The sequence below is a fragment of the Lathyrus oleraceus genome, chromosome 2 (genome assembly GCF_024323335.1).
Source record: "Lathyrus oleraceus cultivar Zhongwan6 chromosome 2, CAAS_Psat_ZW6_1.0, whole genome shotgun sequence".
Taxonomy (NCBI): domain Eukaryota; kingdom Viridiplantae; phylum Streptophyta; class Magnoliopsida; order Fabales; family Fabaceae; genus Lathyrus; species Lathyrus oleraceus.
The window spans coordinates 147,334,429-147,354,444 of NC_066580.1; the positions used below are offsets into that span (position 1 = coordinate 147,334,429).

At 33.0% G+C, this 20,016-nt stretch overlaps 1 protein-coding gene across 1 annotated transcript; it reads right to left on the reverse strand.

Annotated features, from left to right (window-relative positions):
- Positions 1-15,741: 15,741 nt before the first annotated feature.
- On the reverse strand, positions 15,742-18,681 carry LOC127118581 (laccase-4). The gene is made up of 6 exons (XM_051048794.1): positions 18,501-18,681; positions 18,218-18,369; positions 17,875-18,119; positions 17,660-17,788; positions 16,421-17,344; positions 15,742-16,122 (listed from the first exon to the last, which is right to left on the reverse strand). Exons 1-6 carry the CDS (start codon positions 18,594-18,596, stop codon positions 15,992-15,994), a joined length of 1,677 nt encoding a protein of 558 aa, XP_050904751.1. The 5' UTR covers positions 18,597-18,681; the 3' UTR covers positions 15,742-15,991.
- Between the last annotated feature and the right edge of the window lie 1,335 nt (positions 18,682-20,016).

Here is a 20,016-nt window from a genome sequence, read left to right on the forward strand (position 1 = left end):
TGAAAAGTTAAACATAAAAAAATATTTGTTCGTTTGTATTGGTGTCAGTGCATGTTGTCCCTTAATGGCTCTGTAGGGCTGGATGGGCATGAACAGTTGTTGGGAAACGGGAAAGAAAACGACCCCATAGAAATAATAGAATAATAATTACTAGAGTATTATTAACCAAGAAATTCGGAAATGGAAAAACAGAATCTTAAATAAGTACTGCAAATGTGATTTCTCATAACTCAGCACCAAATGGTTTCCAATAATGGAAAGATTCCATGTATAATAAAAGTCAGAAAATGTGAACTGTGTTTGGTTTTCAAGCTTTCTTCAGTGTTTGCTTACGCGCCAACGTCCAAATCCAGCCAACAAGGACCCATATGCTTGCTGAGCGTAATGTCTACTACACTACCAACGCATGCTTATCTTTTCTTATCAATCATTGAAAATCATGACGAATAAAACAACACTTTTTTCTCTCTTTACGGTTTTATTTAATTAAACTGTCCTTTCCTTTTTCTACTATCTTTTGAATGTCGTGAATATATTTTTCCGAGTCGATCATATATGCAAAGTCCTATTAAATAAGACCTACTCTAAGAACGTGCGCATCAAAGGCATTCAGAATTTAAGGGCTCACAATTGAGGACCTGCACCCGATCCTCGCATTCGAGAAATCATCCACCATTAGATATAATCGAACAACCAACACAAGAGGGGTCTAATCCCACAAAGATAACTCTAACTGCTCACATTATATACAATCCAATATACATCATTTCAGACATATTTTTATTTACTCATTAAAATTACTATCTCACTTATTTATTGACTCGAATATTAAAGTATTAATATTGTAGGTTTATTCCACTTTGATATAGTGAGCACTTACTGTACCCATCAGAATGTAAGTTATTCGATATTCACATATTTTTAATATATATATATATATATATATATATATATATATATATATATATATATATATATATATATATATATATATATATATATATATATATATATATATAAAGTACAGTAAATAATATTACTAATACATATGATATACAAAAATTTAATTTAGAAAAAAGGTTTTTTTAAAGACAAATATTTATAAGGTTTTAATGCATTTGTTAAGCCTCTGGTTTTACATGAGATCCACTATTAAAAAAAATGTAATGCGGCAAAAATATTTAAAGGCTTGTGGGGGTTGTAACCACCTTAAATTAAGAATTATCACGGTATATAGATACCACACAATTAGGGTGTTTAAACAATTGTAAAACAGAATCAAACTAAATGAACCGTTATGTTTTGGTAGTGAATTGAATCATATTGTACTAACGATTCTAAAACCGAATTATGTGACAAATAAACTGAATTGAAATTGAAATCGAATCAAATCAAAATTGAAAATAAAAAATAATTTAAAATTTTTGAAAATAAAATAAAAAAATAGTTTAACGATTCGGTTTTTTTAACAAATTGTTCGGTGTGGAAAAATTGTCTTGTAACGATTTGGTACAGTTTGGAATTTCTAAACGATATACCAAACCAATAATTTTGATTCGCTAAGTAAATTGAAACGATTCAATTTACTTTGAGTAAATTCTAACTATGATTTGGTCCGACTTAACTCGATTTTGATAAAATTATACTATAAACCGCTCTAAAACTTAACCACAACCACTATAGAAATGTGTATTTAGGCATGATTTGGATGATTACAATTGCCACAAATTGATTTGGCGACAACTTAAATTATTGCAAAATATTATTTAAATGTATTGCGACGAATATATACCACCGCTGTATAGTTATGCATAAGTTTGAACCGTTGCAATAACTAATTTTTACGACAATTTTAACTATCACTAATATTTTTTGTTTGATAAATGGTATACCATCTAATCATCATTTGAACCGTTGAGAATTTTTTACTTAAATATCCCACATTTTCAAAAAAATTCTTAAAATAACCCAGTTTTTAAACAAATTTCCAATCTATCCCAGTTTCAAAAAAAAAATTGTTAAGGCGTAGGTGTCAAACCAATTGGCACCAACCCTTAATTTTTAAGAGGAGGCGCCAATTGAATTGGCTACAGTACATGGTGCTGCCAGTCCAATTGACACTCATGTATGCTATATGAGAGGAGACGCTAATTGGTCTGACGTCTAGTGTAATATGCAAAAAAAAATTATAAATGGAGGTGTTGTATGATTCATTTTTCCACACCTCTTTGCATCATATTGCAAACATGTTTCGTATTCGTCGTCACTATGGAAAAATGATTTATTCGAGAGACAAGACTCCGATGAAGATGCTCTTCTGGAACATATGTCGTCTCGAGAAACTAAAGAGGGAGCTGGTTCATTGGTTAGATGGAAAAATACCATAAGGGAAAAAAATTAGAAGTATTGAGAGACTCGATATTGTATTTGGTTGGGTGCGAGTAAAAAATGATAAGGATGCTAGGGAAATGATGTTCGGACCAGATGACATCAGTTTGATTGTTGTAATCAGTTAGAAATATTGTTTTTTAATATTATGGTTAAGTATTTTCATCTGTATTCGATATTTGTTGTTTGTTTTGTTTATTTAGACTTGTTCGATTTTAAGTGTGTTTATGTTGGAGTGATGTTTGTTGTTAACCTTGTTGTAACAAAAAGTTATTAATATATAAAAACCCAAGGTTACAAAAATTGAAAGGATGTATTAAATTATGATGCAGAGGTTGCTCATAGATTGAGACATTTGTTCTTATTGTGTCCGTGTTGACGACATATACTACATAATCTTATCATTTTATCAGTCATATCAATTTCTGTTCTAATACGCATGTTATTTGGCCGTCCTTTTTTCTTTCTTCGTATTTCATCGTTGTGTCAAACTATGTCCCCTTCATATGGAGGTCAGTATTTTTCCATTGCTAGCACTGAGAAGCTTTCGTTATACACATTCATGACGATAATGGCATTGTAAACATCAGATAGATGGTTGTAAGCGTCCTGGCGAGTATGTGCGCATGCCGTAATGGCATGGGAGAAAGGAACACGGAAGGCCTGGAACTTTCCACAGCCGCACAAACTTCTATTTAGTCTGACAACATAGGATAAATTTGGCCTTCCCTCATTGTGGTCCATTATTTCCTGTACACTGAAATTTTGCCTATGACGGCCAAAAATTATAATTGCGTGTGTGGTAGCTTTAATAGTTTCCTCTTTCATCGCTTTCATACAACATTCACTGAATAATTGACCTGACATTAATACTGCACTCCATCTTTCACCTCTGGTTGCGAATGTAGATGCCAACCTAAAATAGGTTGTTCTGACCAATGCGGTTATTGGTAGATTTTTAATGCCTTTGAATACGTCGTTTATGCATTCCACAAGATTTGTTATCATGTGGCCCCATCTACAACCTCTGTCAAATGCCATTGTCCACTGCTCTAATGGTATGTTATCCACCCACCTCCCTGCTTCTACATTAGACAATCTAATTTCTTCACGATAATGTTGAAATAACGGTTGAGTTAGAGCATACCTTGCATTCACCACTTTTTTACAAAGGTTCTTGTCTTTGATTGCACGCATGAAGTTTTGTGCGACATGTCTAATGTAATAGACATGAGTAGAAGGAGGATTATGCCATCCATTATCATGGTTATTGTAAGCACTCTCAATTGAAGCATATCTATCTGAAATCAAACAGAGATTGGTTTGTGGAGTCAAATCTGATTTCTTTTTGTGTTGGGTCAACTTTTCTGGACTAGTGAGGATGTCAGATATTCGTTTCCTCAGAGTCATTTTAACTTAGAATCTTGTTGTCATACCCTAATTTTCAACCCTAATATGTCACCATCATTTGTATCATTTGCATGATATCTAGCATCTTTGCATTACTAACCTATTGAAAATACAAAAAGATTTTCTACTTTGTTTGTCTCAAGCTAGGGTTTTGCACTAAGAGATTTCAAAGATTGACCAATCAAGACTTGGCATGAGTTTCAAAATTTCAAACTCCTCACCCTTCCCAAGCGATCAAGTGAATTCCATCAACAAGAATCGATTTCAAGATCATTCCATCTCAAATTCATCAAGGCTATAGTTCATCTGATACCCTCAACTAGGGTTTTAACCCAAAGTCAACTAGTTGACGTTTTAGCCAATGCATGATCCCAAAGCTTGAAGTATGGTTCAAAGACTTCAAATACATCATAAGTGATCCATTCACATCATCCAATATTCCCAAGAGATCTCATTCATTAAAGATTGCAAGAATTGGATTCATTTGATACAAAGTCAACTGAGGCAAAGTCAAAGTTTGACTTTTGACATTTTTGGTCAATCATGGACTTCTCAACTCAAGGATCATTAAAATATGGCTTATGGATGCATTTGATCAAGAGAAAACAAGAAATTGGAGGTTACTTACAAAAAGGGCAAGATTTGGTTTTGTAAATTTTTCTAAGTTATGAAAAAAATACATGTTCAAGTACCCATCTTTCCAAGCCCATAACTTGTGATCCAATCCACCATTTTCTTTGCTCCAATGATCAGATTAAAGGTATTACTTCATACTTCAACTTTTTCCTTTATAATTGATTCCCCAAAAATGCAAGGATTTCAAGTTATGAAGTCATGAAGTTGGTACCATAAAATTGAAACACTTAGAAAAAATTTCAACCAAATCTGCCTTCAAAAATTGGCTTACTTGATCATCATTTTTTACCATGATCCACATTGATTCAAGGAAAACTCCCAACATGAAGGTTGTAGAGGATGGTCGTAGATTTCCAAAAAGTCCAAGATCATGAAATTATCATATTTGAGCTAGGCGTTTTGAAGAGATGAAGTTGGCTCTCCAAATCTGAATTTTGGGTCATTTTCATGGCATGTTCATCATGCAATCTTGAGCCAAAGCTACATAATCTTACTTTGCAGGCTATCGTGCTTCTAAATCTCACCTTAATCAGAAGATTACACAAATCCTTGGTGCATTACACAAGGGATTGAGCCATTGACCAAGTCTTGATGCCATATTTGGAAGGTTTTGCAAAAAGCTTCATATCCATTTTGATAAAGGCCAACTTTTCCAACCACTCTTGCATTGAGCTTCCAACTTATTTCTTTTGATCATACTTAACCTCTAAACCAGAAAGCAACATCCTAAACCTCAATAAAAGTACCTCTAAACTCCTTTTTTCACTCCACCTTTTCATCATGATCCATTATGCATTTTTGCGCAAAATGAAACCAAGTCACCAAACTAGCATTCCAATTGAACCAAGATTGATTTCTGCAAGTTACATGAACCATATGGAGCCTCTATAAATAGAGATCCAAGCCTCATAACTCAACACACCAGAATTGGCATAAAAACTCCATTGTAGCAAATTCTCCAAACCTCAAACTTTCAAATTCCATTGTGGTTGTGCTTTCTCCAAACCAACACTTCAAACAACTTCTAAACATCCATTAGAAGTTTTCCAAACACTTGAACAACTTCTGCAACAACCCTACCATCATCTTCCAAATCACGTTTTCATAGCTTGCAACTTTATTTGGAAAGGAAGAACCAAACACTCTCAGCTCAAGTCGGGCATTCAAACACCTTCCTTGAGGTGTAAGGAAGTTGTTCAAATCATAAAATCACATATGGAACACCCATGTTTCAAAACACGATTTTGATTTTTGAGGTATGTGTTCATTTCTGCAATTTATGATTTAAGACACCATTTTGCATCATTCTTGTTACCATTTCACTTGCCAAGATGTGAGGAACAAAACCCATATGATCATTGGTCTTAATCGGTGATGTTTGGAATTTAATTTTAAATTCAATTTTTAGGGTTCATATGCATTTTGTTTGATTTCTGGAGATTTATGAAAAATAAATGAAATTGGTTAATACCATTAGATTCCTTGCAAAATTCTAAGCAATTTTGGTCTTTACAACTTTTGATTTCGTTAAGAATTGAGAGAGTTAGAGTTTTGAGAAGTTGTGAAAATTGTGGAAATGATGGACTACGAGAGGAATGAGGAAGATGAAGTTTGGATCCATTTTTAAAATTTAAAAGTGACTTTAATATATATTTTAATTGATGTAACTTAATACATGAATTGGAATTGCGCCCGAGTGGTAAAACATTGGTTTGTTAAGTCTCTTGATGTGGGTCCAAACATGGCCAGTGTAATGTTTATTTTTTCTCACTTGTTAAATGTTTATTTTTCTTCATAACTTCAAATATCCATAACTTCATGATCCCTTAACATTTTTGACCCATTATTTTTGCCATGTGTTCATGAGAATGTCTATTTTATGATGACACCAAAAAAATCCCAAAAATATTATTTATTTCACCATTTTGATTGGATGGAAAACATGTGCTTTTAAGTGTTTTTTTAAGGCTCTTAATTCATTCTTTTGGCTTATGTCTTGTTTGTTCTTGATGTTGAAAGTTTGTATGATTAAAACACACTCTTTTAAATATTAATTGTTATCCTTAACATGTTTTAACTTGATTATCTTCATACAATGTATCAATTGATTCACCTTGAAAATACATTTGAATGAATGGTTAGAAGGTGATTAGGTTTCCACTTAAGTTTGGTCTTATCATGAACTTCAATTCAAGTTTAACATTTATTTTGTGAAGACTTATAATGTGATGCATGTTTGACCTAAATTGATTCATGTTGTGTTTACCATGTACCAATGAATGCTTTTACCATGTCAAATATGATTTTTTCTTCACCATCAATATATTGTGTCTTGTAATGTTATGTGAAACTTCGTCATGTCTTGTCTTGTCTATGTTTATCTCAATGCCTAAAAACCATGATTAATATTGTCATCCATACCTCACTCACCTTGTGATTGCCATTGTATTTAGCCATATTTTATGCCTTAATGTTAATGCATGTTCAACCTTGTTATTATTTATATCCAAGGGAAAGGAATCATGAAATTATTGTGATTTTGCATGTGTGTGTTCATCTGCATTCTATACAACTTTGCTTCCCCTTAATCCAAAAACTTCTAGATACAATCTTAGGTTCCCCTCAATGTAAACCTTAGGATTTTCTCTCTCTCTCTCTCTCTCTCTCTCTCTCTCTCTCTCTCTCTCTCTCTCTCTCTCTCTCTCTCTCTCTCTCCTTCTTATAACCACTTCATAATAAACTTTGACTTAGGTAATTGTTTTCCCTTTTATTTCTTAATCAAATGCTTCAAAACACTTAAGCATATTCAAAGATCTTTTCTTAAGACCTAAAAAACACAAACTTAATTCAACCCCTTTTGCCACTTTGGATTTTCCATGTTTAAAATCTTTTCATAAAAGGATTAGACATGAGTCATCCCTAGTTGAGATTTAAATCTCCTACCCCATAAAATTATTGAGATTGATATTGATTATTTTCCATTTGGAAGAGGTATGTAGCATACTTGTTGATTATATATCCAAGTGAGAGCCCTTATTTCAATTTGATGCAAAGATCTATCTTCCACATGTTTGTGGTGGTTTAAAAGTGAGTTTTCTCCTTAAGATGACAATTTGTCTCTTTCTCATAAAATCAACCCCAACAAATCCCTTCTTTCTTTTGAACCCGAACTACGAGGTTTTGATCTTTCACGGATACGTAAGCATAAGACTCAATGTCTTTCCAAATCATCAAACAATAAAAAGATATTCTTTTTCTCATATCCCCAATCAAATAGCAAACAATTTTAAACCAAACACATATATTTAAAAGGTTCCTGTAGAGTACTATAGATGATTAGGGTGCTAATACCTTCCCTTTTCATAACACACCCTCGTACCTTAGAATCTTCCCCCCTCCTTTTTGCTTAGCTTAAGTTTAATCTTATAGCTTTGTATATACATATTGGGTTATTTTTGAATCTTTTCCCATTCCCTTGGATAAATTAAAGTTCGGTGGTGATATTTTGGTTCATGAGTCAAGTCTAATCAATAGCTTGATCTCCGGTTCTTCACCGTGACACCTGCACACTTAAGAAAAATATTAGGATGCCAAATTGTTTCATTCTTTGTTATCATAAAAAATTAGAGATATATTGTAGAATCAAAATCTTGTTCTAACATTTATCACCCAAAATTGTATCCTAAAACACCAAATTTTCATCAAAACTCAAGAACACACCAATGTAACGACAACGCACCATTGCAATTAAATTCAATCATGTGAAAACATAATTATCAGCATATAATGCATCAACAATAAATCAATATTAAACAACATCCATCAAAGTTCATCAAAATATCAATTTAAGAGCAAACCCTATTGGAGGTTAAGGAACCCTTTCTACCCTTTCATGATTTAGCACTCATAGATGAATAGTTCCTTCCCCCCCCCCCCCCCCCCCCTTACCTTAGATTTCATAATTTTATGGCAAAAGCAAGGTGAATTGGTTTTCTTTCCTCAAGCCATATCACTCATCTTCAAGCTTTCTCTCCAAAACGTTTTTCTATTTCACGTATTGATAGAATGAGAGTTATTTCTCTCTAATTTTCTGTTTTTATAAAATAATTAATTATCTTCCTCTAATTATATCTTTTCTCCAACTAACTAAATCTCTTACTCCTTTCTCCTATTTATTTCTACTAATTCACATTTTCACCCCACTCTCACTAATTCTTTATTTCTATTATTTTAATTTAATTATTTATATCCAACCAACTAAATAATTCAAATAATTCACACAAAATAATTATATAATTAATTCACACCAATTAAATTAAATAAATAAATAAAATAATTGATAATTCTAAATTGGGTGTTACACGTGCTACTGCATTTTTCCCGCTCAAATGGAACCAGGCGTCTGAGTCGTTTAAAGTGTATCTTGACCACTTGGTTGCTGAGGACATGCACTTCAACAGTTACGTCGATCACCGTGACGAGACCCAACCATTTGACGAGATAGTGTTATACTCTGGATGGTTGGCTTGCGTATCATATCTCACTACTCCTCACCTGTCAGTGCGCGTCATGAGGAAGTTCGGATACACTCAGACCATTTCCAGATACCCTGTTGTGTCTACTCCTTCGACTTTGACACATAGACAGATAGACGACATGTTTGATGATTATGAGATTCATTTGGTATTGGAGGAGGCACGAAGTACCATAGCCCCGAGCGACTGGAGCTACGTGAATGGGTACATCAGGTGGTTCTTCAAGGTGTCACATTTGTATATGGTGCAGGATGCTCTAGGAGATCCACTGAGGCTCATTCATCGGGAGATACTAAAGGAGAAGCAGACACAGTTAGATCATAATGGGGATGCCTTTCCTAAATGTTGTTGCATTGTGGAGATTGCGTAAGCATGTATTGATAGAGGTATCTTCCCTTATGGGTCTGATGTGAGGCAGGCCCTAGATGCCATCAGGACAGAGGCACGTGGGACATTGATTTACCGGAGGCGCCGGAGGACAGGGGGATTGATAGCCGAGGAGGCAGAGGAGTCAGAGGAGCCAGAGGCGATGTAGTCCGACATACACAGTAATGCATTAGCATATAAAAGTAGTACTATGAGTTGTATTCTATTTTGACATCATGCTACTTTATCATTCATCTCGACATTTTTTCCATTTATTGATCTTTTATTTATATATGACATTTTCGAACCATCTAGATTTATGTAAGTCATTGTTTGTATATAAATTGTATGATTTATATCTCATCACATAACATGGTACATAATGAAGGAGAATAGTGATCCAAAATGCAGCGGAAATTAAAAAAAATTCTCCTTTAGTGATCCTTACGAATGGGCATGATCAGTGATAGAATCGTTACCTCTTGTGGCGATTGAAACCTTTGATGCAGATCTAAGGAGTGATCACGAATGTTGAATAGTGACAACGCCTCTACTCAGTCCACACGAACGGATTCCTTTAATCTCAGTGCTACCTGCTACGAATGAAGGCTTTGAGTGAGAGAGAGAGAAGCGAAATTTCATATGAACAAATGCTTCTGCACAAGGGTTCTATTTATAGAACCACTTGTGTGGGTTGTAAGCTAAAAAGCCCACTTAAGTGTATGTTGCCCATATCTTATGATATACCAAAATCACTTAAGCACGTGGTACCTTACCATATTTAGTATTCTACTTAACTGCACCGTACCTTACGATGTTCTACAATTCACTTAAGTACACCGTACCTTACAATGTTCCTTATTGTTGCATCTCGAAAAATACGATTCCTCGCGATGGTCGCGGAAAAATTATTTTGTTCGAACAGAGTCGCCACCGAACTTTATTTATCCCAATGAAGGGATAGGAAAATATCGATAAAACCTTTAGGAAATGGAATAATGGTCGTCGCAACCATATTCGGGTTCGGGAGTGGATTACGCAAGAGGAAGGTATTAGCACCCCTCACGTCCGTTGTACTCAACGGGAACCTTTTAGTTCAATTGTGTGTTTCGAGTGTTAATTTATGTTTGTTTGTTATCTTTAGGTTATTAAAAATAGAAATGGATGAGAACCTCAGAAAGGGAAAGGGGAGGTTTTTATTAGTGTGCTCGCGAAGATACAACAATCTCCTGCCTACGCATCCTTATGGTATAATAAGGAAATCAGAGCATTCGTAGTTCGGGGAACTACGGTTGGTTGGTGTCTTTTAGTGAACAGCTGTTTAGATCGCGTTCTAAAGGCTAAACGTTGGCTTGTCTACTCTCGGCGGAGGCTTAAGCATTGGTTTGTTATGAGCATTAGAAAGGATTAAATAGTGTTCTTTCTGAAAAGAGTTTGGATCACGCGAGGGTGACAAGTTGGATTAATATGTTAGATATTTTGATTGGTTGAGATGTTTTTGGTTGGATGACGATTACTCGGATAGTCGAGTAAAACAACTCGTATCCTAATAACCGAGAAAAGGAATAGAAAACTCTAAACCGCTCTCTATTTCATCTGAATATTTATGAAAATAAGGTTGTATAAGATTGACGTATTTTAGCATGAACAACAAATACTTGAACGACTGAGTAAAACAACTCATATCCAAGCATTTGAGGATACGAACCGAAGACTCAAGACCATCTCCCTTTTCGTATAATTTGTTATGAAAGTGGTTTGATTAAGTTGTATGTTTGCGGAGAAATGACAATTGTTCGACTGGCCGAGTAAGAGAACTCGTATTCGTCCAATTGAGGAGTGAAGTTGAAAATTCAAAGTCAACTCCTTTTTCATTCAACTTATTGTAAAAATATTTTCATTTAATCGGGGCTTGGAAGTTTGTAGAGGGACGACAATTATTTGACTAAACAAGTAAGAGAACTTGTATTCAAATAGTCGAGGAGAGAAAATTGAAGACTCAAAGTTATCTCCCTTTTTATTTCTTATTGTAAAAGAATTTGATTTGTTTATGCTTAATTGGATTAGGAATGACGGTTGTTTGATTTAATCGAGTAAAAGAGTTCATGCTTAAATAATCGAGGGGAGAAGTTGAAAACTCAAAACCATTACCTCTTTTGTTCTTAAGTGAAATAGTATTTGATTGTGATTAGGTATCTTTAATTCTTAAGAGAAAACTCGATGTTGGATCGAGGTTTTAAATTTGTATTTTGTGAATGAATTGAATTTATTTAGTGAATAGTTCATCTAATCGATTAATAAAAACCGAATAGGTCTCATTGTAAGAAGGCCCAAGAGTAAGCCATGTGAGGTTGATGGCGATACTTTTACAAGTAATCGACTTACAAAGGTGTTTTGAATTGATTTGGAAACGGCGCACTCGATATTGATTGAGGTTTGTATTTATATGTGCATATGAATTGAATTATGAAAATGATCTCGAAATGAGATTGCTTATGAATTTTAGCTTATGCAACGTGAATGCAAAGTAACCAACAAGGAATTAAAGAGTCTCATTGTAAGGTAGCCCAAGAGAAAGCCTTTTGTGTGCTAAAGTGACCTAAGCTAAACAAAGGATAATGGTCTTACAAACATCTCCCCCTAAGGTGGTGTCATGATGCCATTCTTACAATATGCATGTAAGTTACGGATGAAAATCCAAGTGTTTACAAAATATCACAAAGAGTAAAGGAAGACTTCCAAGAAAAGGTCCTAAGATGGAATCCTCTAAGTCCAAGTCAATTAAGAGTGGAGTGAATATTTTTGGTCTTTATCATTTTATCATGTTTTTGTTATTTTTAATATATGATGATAATAAAATAAATAACAAGTAAATAAACATGCATGATGAGTTTGTACAATGATGATGATAATGAGTACTTGAATGTAAATTACAAGGTAATGACATAAAAGTAAATCACAAGATAAAAAATGGTAATATCACAATAATAATGGTTAGTGAATGTAAATGAACAATAAAATAAATTGCAAGGAAGTAAAGTGCAATAATATAAATGTTAGAAGTTAGTAGTTAATGGTTAGTAACAATAAAATAAATTGCAAGGAATTAAAGTGCAATAATGTAAATGTTAGTAATTAGTAGTTAGTAGAATAACAATAAGCAAATGGATTAGCAAGTTAATATATATAGAGAATATGGTTTCATCTATGCATCAAATGACTCAAATATGGGTGAAATAGAGGCAATCTATCAATGCCTCAAAGTATCATGAATGATCTATTGATCAACCATTAATAGGTTTGAAACATTGAAGATTTAACAAACTCTAAAAAACCATGGCCATGATCTAATAGAACTCATCAACCAAATAAATGTAACAACAAGTCAACAATAAATATTAAATGATAACAAGAAACAAAGTTTGATTGAAAATGGTGGATAAAAAGTAGTAAGAGCAAAAAAAACCCAAAAGGGTGTAAACCCAACAAAAACCACTTGTCTCAAAGTCGACTCAAATCTCTCTCAAAACACAACCCAAGAGAAAAAATCCATTTTCAAACACAAAACAAAACCAAAAATGTCAAGGAGTTTGAGTCCAAAATATTACCAAGATTGTGGTGTCAAAATTAGGTTGTTGTTGTGTTTGGGTTTGAGAATGAAGCAAAAAGTTTTGAAGAGGGTGGTTATGGTTGTTGTGGTAGGAAAATGGAAGAGAAGGAAGGTGTATGTTTATATGGTGGTGGTGAATGATTATGTAAGTGAAGGTCACAAGTTTGCTATCGTTTTTGTCGTGTGGGGGTTGTGCATTTTTACATGGTGGTTGGGTGGTTCAAAGAAGAAAAGAGGGTTTGGGTGAGTTAGGGTTTAGGTTGAAAAGAGGGAGCTTGAATGTGATTTGGACAGAGGTTTTGTGGCTTTCAAGCTTGAAAAATGAGTGGGGATAGTGCTCTATTTATAGAGGAAGCAATGGGGTTGAAAGGGGTGAACCAAAAGATCCTCTGTGTAAAAAACAGAGCTACTACTGCTGCCTGCGCAGATGTAATCGATTACCATGATTAGGGTAATCGATTACACAATCCAAAATGGCCAAAAAATAAATTTTTCGTTTGTGTAATCAATTACCATGATTAGGGTAATCGATTACACAGTCCAAAATGGCAAAAAAATCAATTTTTTGTCTGGGTAATCGATTACCATGATTAGGGTAATTGATTACCCAGTCCAATTTTTTTTCCAGAACTTTAACCGGATAAACCCCAGTTTTCCACGGGTGTAAACACCTTGCCTTGAGTCTGTGTAATATGTATTTGGTTATGAAAGTTCAATGAAATTATGATGATGAAATAATGAAAGCATGCATGTGCAGTATGGCCATGGATCATATGAGAATTGCATCGGGGTAGGGACAAAATTGGGGTATGACACTTATTTACTCTATCGCTCATCAACCCGTCCTTTTGTGTGTGACCCTGTAGGTTCTCGCGATATTGGTAGTTATATTAAATCACGTATTTAACATAATAAACAATGAGCGGTATCTAGCAACACACCACTGCTACCAAAGACACGAAAATATCATGTGATGTGACAAATTCTTTTGTGATAATACTTATGTGTACAATTACCTTTTTTCCCTTATGTCTATATTGAACACAAGGCATAGACCGTGTCGTCCTTGTCCAGTTCAATATTGGGCCCTTAGACATTTATCATATTATGCGGGATGGGCAAATTCCATCTAGGTCACTCATGTCCCTCAGCATGCTTCGTGGAGTATCCATCAACTGTCTTTATGGTCATCCAGTTACGGACAATGTTTGATCAGCAATAAGGCACTCGACTCTACATCTAGGATCCATAGTGGTTTCAGGTCGATGGGTGGTATACACCACTATCACCATGAGAATAACTTATGACACTTTGCATAACATTCTATATAGTATTCTCATAGCGGGTCAATCCAGTATAAATATTACTCTTAATATTCATACCTATGTTTAAGACTTGATAACTCATTATCCATGATCCGTGAGATGTGATCATCCGTCTATATACATAATAGTCTTACTGCTTTAATGTTATCTCGCTTTACAACAAAGCTCGACTACAGATACTTTAAGAATAATGTCCTTATGTTTAATGGGATCTCATGATTAAGTCACACTTGATACATTAAACGGACTAGCTATTCTATGGACTTTATTAAACAAACATAATAAAAAAAAGCTTTTTATTATTAATAAATAATTCGATACAAGTACCAAAAGTATTGGCCTCTAGGGCTTACACCAACACATAACGCTTATAAATCTTCATCTGAATACACGTAAACAAAACATAACATGAAACATTATGTTCTTATGCGTTACGGAAATGTAACTCCGTAAAATAAACGGAGATGCATCTTCAGAATATTTTAACGTTCAATTAAATTTAGTACGTCTGGAGATGCATCTTCGAAATTTAAATATATTTAAATATTTTTGCGTTGTGACATATATATATATATATATATATATATATATATATATATATATATATATATATATATATATATATATATATATATATATATATATATATATATATATATATATATATATATATATATATATATATATATATATATATATATATATAAAATGTATTAAGAAATTCCTATAATATATTGGATATCTTGGACATAATTACTTAGAACGCGATGCTGATAATCATATTTCTAATTCATTTAAAGCTTATGCAAATTGCAACAATACCAATTATTATATTTTAAATAGTAGTAAATTATATTGGGAGTGTGAATCGAACTCTTGGGTTTTTTATTATTAACTAGGCGATACTATATATTATTCATATTATTGTTGGATTTGTTGAGGAGTGTTTTTTATTCTCCTAGTAACGAGGCTAAGAAGTATTGTTTCTATTGAGTGTAATAATTTTCATGATTTTATCCTCTCTTTTTTTAAGGACAAAGTTGAAGTATTCTTCACATTGAGTGTAATAATTTTCATGATTTTTTTTAAAGTATAAAATTGTGAGAGTTCTCACACACAATATGATAAATAGTAACCACACTAATACAAACTTGAAGTTGAGCCCACATGCTCGCAGTCTCTTCTTTTAGTCTTGATTAGTGTAACTATTTTTAGATTGATCAAATTTAGTCTTGATTAATGTAACTATTTTTAGATTGATCAAAATAATAATACATTATTTAGAAATCAAAATTAAAAGTAACTTATATGCAATACTTATACACTTCAAATCAACCATACATTCTTTTTAAAAGACAAAAAGTCATTAGAATTTTTATATTTAAAGTGGACAATATCGTATAACCACGTCGATGCAGACTTTATATTTGTTTTGCATTATCTTTGTATTTTATTTAGCACTATTGTATAATTACATGAAACCAAAATTATTTTTCAAGAAGAGAAAAAAATTGATATACACACAATACATTATACATCAAATGAAGAGAAAAAGAAAACAGAGAAAGTGAGAACATGTTAGTTGGTCTTATTCTCGAAGAAAATCTTTGCTACAAAATTAGCTTTGATTGTTTATTCCTTTGGAATGTATAGAGTTTTCCTTGTATGTATCTTTCCCCTCTTTCTCTTTAAGCAAAGATTGTAAATTGGTATTAATCTTTTCAACACTTGGGAAAGTCACTTGGAGGTGGTAGTAAAGATTCATTTGGTCCTTTACCATTGTCAACAACAAATGCCATCTTCAATCCCCATGTTGTGTGAATTTCTAAATGGCAATGCATAAACCACACCCCTAACAAAATCAACACCACATGTCAATCTATCATATAAGATAAAAATTGTGATAAAGAAATACTTCAATCTTTAATACAAATAACCAATTTCAATGACACTCTTTTTATAAATTTTGCAGCCTTTATATGGTAAGGCTACTGATAGTGCGAATTCGAATCCGCGATCTCTAGAAATTTTTTATGTTTTAATTCGGTCAGAAAATTCAATCAAACTAAATCAAATCTTAATAAAAGGCCATCCGAATCAAAATTTTGCAGCATTAAGAGTCTCCGAAAAAACTAAATTGATAACTTTACCTGGATTATCAGCCCTGAATCTGATAGCAGTCCACCCACCAGATGGAACACCAACTGTATTTCTCTCAACAGGATCAACCAAATTAAACTTTTTAGCATCCTTTTTAGCCTTAAAATTCCCTTGTCCTCTACCAACAACAAAGAAATTGAATCCATGCAGATGAATAGGATGATTCTCAGGAGTTATCATTCCAGTATCTTGCAAAACCAACTCAACCGTCGAGTTATAAGCAAGTCTATAAACCCGAGTCCCTCTATTAGTACTAAGGTTCGTTGGCTGTTTTTTCCCGGTAAAATCATACACTATTTCCGGTTTCCCCGGAAAATCATCACTAAAAACACCACTCATGTTGAAAAAATGAGCTTGAAGAAGAGAAATTTTCGGCATAACAAATGTAACATTGTTTATAGCTGCAACAACTCTACTACCATTGACACATGTAGCACAAGGGTTAACACCAAGACTAGCAGTGAAAAACAATGAATGATCAATTTTTATAGGGACTCTAGCAGGGTATTTTGGGGAATTTAAGCTTTTTAGTGAGTCAAGGAAGTTTTCAGCTATCGTTGTTGAGTTTCTTGGAGGGAGTGAAGTGAGTTTTGTGATAGTTGAACTTAGGGTATTTGGGTAATTTAATGTGGCTGTGGCGGTTATGTTGTCGACAGCAATTGGTGCATCCATGAAAGTTGAAGCTGCTAACATGTATTTGCCTGAAACATGGTTGGTTTTGAGAAGTACATTTGTTGTTTGTCCTGGTGTTATTACTATTGTGTCTGTTTTGAATGGTTTTGTGTAAGCAGCATCAACTTCAATAACGGTTAGTTTGTGTCCAGCAATTTTGAAGAATAGGTCTTCATTCAGTGCTGCATTAACTATTCTTAGTAAATAGGTTCTCCCTGGTTCAACTTCTAGTTTGAATCCTTCTGCATAATTGAAAAACATTGATAAACATATTTTCATGTTAGTATTTTCATGTTAGTATTTCTTGTTATTTTTCTTTACAAATAGAAATGACAAAGGCTGAATCTGAGTGGATCGTGACAACAAATTCACTCTTAGTTTAGAATCGAAATTATATTTCAAAGTGTCTTACAAGACTCATCCACCTTAAATTGTATATCGGAGTTTAAAAATCAGAAAACAACATCCTCGTTTTAAATTAGTGTTGCATTATAACATAAATGATTTTACAACCTCAATTTGCAGCGTAACGGCAGCCCCAATTTCATAGATTTTACCTTGTGAAGAACAATGTTGAACAGGTCCAGGGTGACCATTGATTGTGTGTGCATCAGAGACATTAGGTGCCAATCCAGATTTCAAAGCTTCATTTATTATTGCCTCAGTATCTGATTTCCACCATTCACCTAAACCAAATAAATTTTTTTTAAAAAAAAATCCTTAAACCATTTCAAAAAAAATTGCTTAGCGGCAAAGAAAAAGATGAACTGACTCAATATTATAACTTGTTCCATGTGAGGTCTAGGAAAAGGGTAAGGTACTCCAAGCTTAGGTAAAATGACAATAGCACCATGTACAGTGGCTCTAAGCCAGAGAATATGTGCATGCCACCAAAGTGTTCCTCTTTGTCCTGTGAGGGTAAAATTGTACATATACACTTGGCCCGGTTGAATCGGGCATTGGGTTATGTATGCCGGCCCATCAGCCCAGCCTGTTCTCAACTGTCTGATTCCATGCCTATTCAATATCAATTCATCATTATTTTTAAAAAGAAAAGCATATATAAAAATTCAATTGATCAGAAATTATATAATTATGAACTTCAACAAACTCACCAATGGATGCTAACATTGTATTTGACATGGTTAACTACTTTTACAAGAACAGTGTCATCTTCTCTAGCGTAGATTGTGGGGCCGGGAAATTTCCCATTTACGGTTACAATGGGCTTGGTTGAACACATTCTTGTGGCATTTTTCATCACCACCTAAATCAACATTAACATTACTCATTCAAACAAAATCAAAATATATCTCTAGAATTCTTGTATGCATGCATTTTAACTTAATCAAGAAATAAACATATTAATAACGCTGGAAATGTAATTAATGCACGTACGTTGAATTTGTAGTGGCGAACCATTGCTTCAATTGATAGAGGAAGCATGCAATATGCAGCTAGTAGGAATATGAATGTAAAAGACATCATCGCCATGATCAGTTCTTTGAATTGTCTTTGCTGGTTTGCTTGCACAAAACTATGCACAGAAGCTACCTAGCAAATTGGTGGAACTAACTCTGCAAATTGAGTTGAATGGAACAATCTTATATAGCATGGTGCTCTTTGTTGTTAAGTCCTTTTAACAAGTTGGTTGAAGAAAAAACTTAAAATAAACGTGATTTTAAATAGTATTCATGATAAAGTCTCTCATTTGTAGTCATAATGTGATTTTAGCAATATATAAAATCATCACCTATGTCATATCCGAAATTGCATATGTTGAACATATATATATTAGTTGAATTAAATATATTTAAATTGCTGATTTAGAATTTAATTTTACCGATAATATTTATTTATTAATATAAATAAGTTGTTGATAATTATAAATCAATAATTAAAAAATATATATATTTTTTTTTTTTTTTAAAATTGTAAAAATAAAAATAGTTGAATAAATTCAAAGACTTTACATTATGACAATTATATCATAATTATAAATGTTATTATACATATGTTTCATTTATATCAAGTTTAACATAATGTCTTGATATTATATTTATTTTATAGTCAATTTTTTTGCTTTTTTATTAGTCATTTGATTAAAATATCATAGAAATTAAATTATTTTTAAGTCAGTGGAAGTCCCTACAGAAATGAGGAGAGGGAGAAATAAACTTCCGCCATTATTTTGCTTCATTCATTGATATTTCTAATTTTAACATTTCTTTGATCCAAACGTGTTCAACCTCAATTTTTTTTAATGAAAGCTGTAATATTAATACTGATATGATCACTTTTCAAAATAAAAATTAAAGAAAAAGATTAACTAAAAAAATAAAAATATTTCTCTAATTTCATTTCATTTGAGGAGTTTCATATTTTTTGTCCTTTTAAATTTTCTATAATAATTTAAATTTTCTAGTAATGTCAATAAAAATAAAAATTAACAGTCTACACCAGAGAACCAATAGACAGAAAGTTCTATGATTTTTCTTGTGGGTCACATAAAGTAGTTATCTCTATCAACCAAGACACCTTTTGAAGCTAAGATATTTGAATATACCTTTTTTAATGTCACATTTTTTTTTCTTTCTGTTGGACTTGGTGACCACATCATCAGATATTGGGTTTGGTCTAACTATTTTGTGTAAAGTACAACGATTCTCATCTAACATATGTACCAATTAATCAATGGACTGGATACACAGTAATCCACTTATTTAAAGTCAAAGAGATGATATATACACCACAACAAATTCATGAACAAACTCTAAACTTAAAGTTTGTCATTGGAATTTTTGCAATAACTCATTTGATTGGTTGTTAACTAACCTCTCCATCACAAAGTTGTTCTCTCCATCACAAAGTTGTTCTACAATAGTTTGCATTTCTTCCAAATGAGAATTAAATA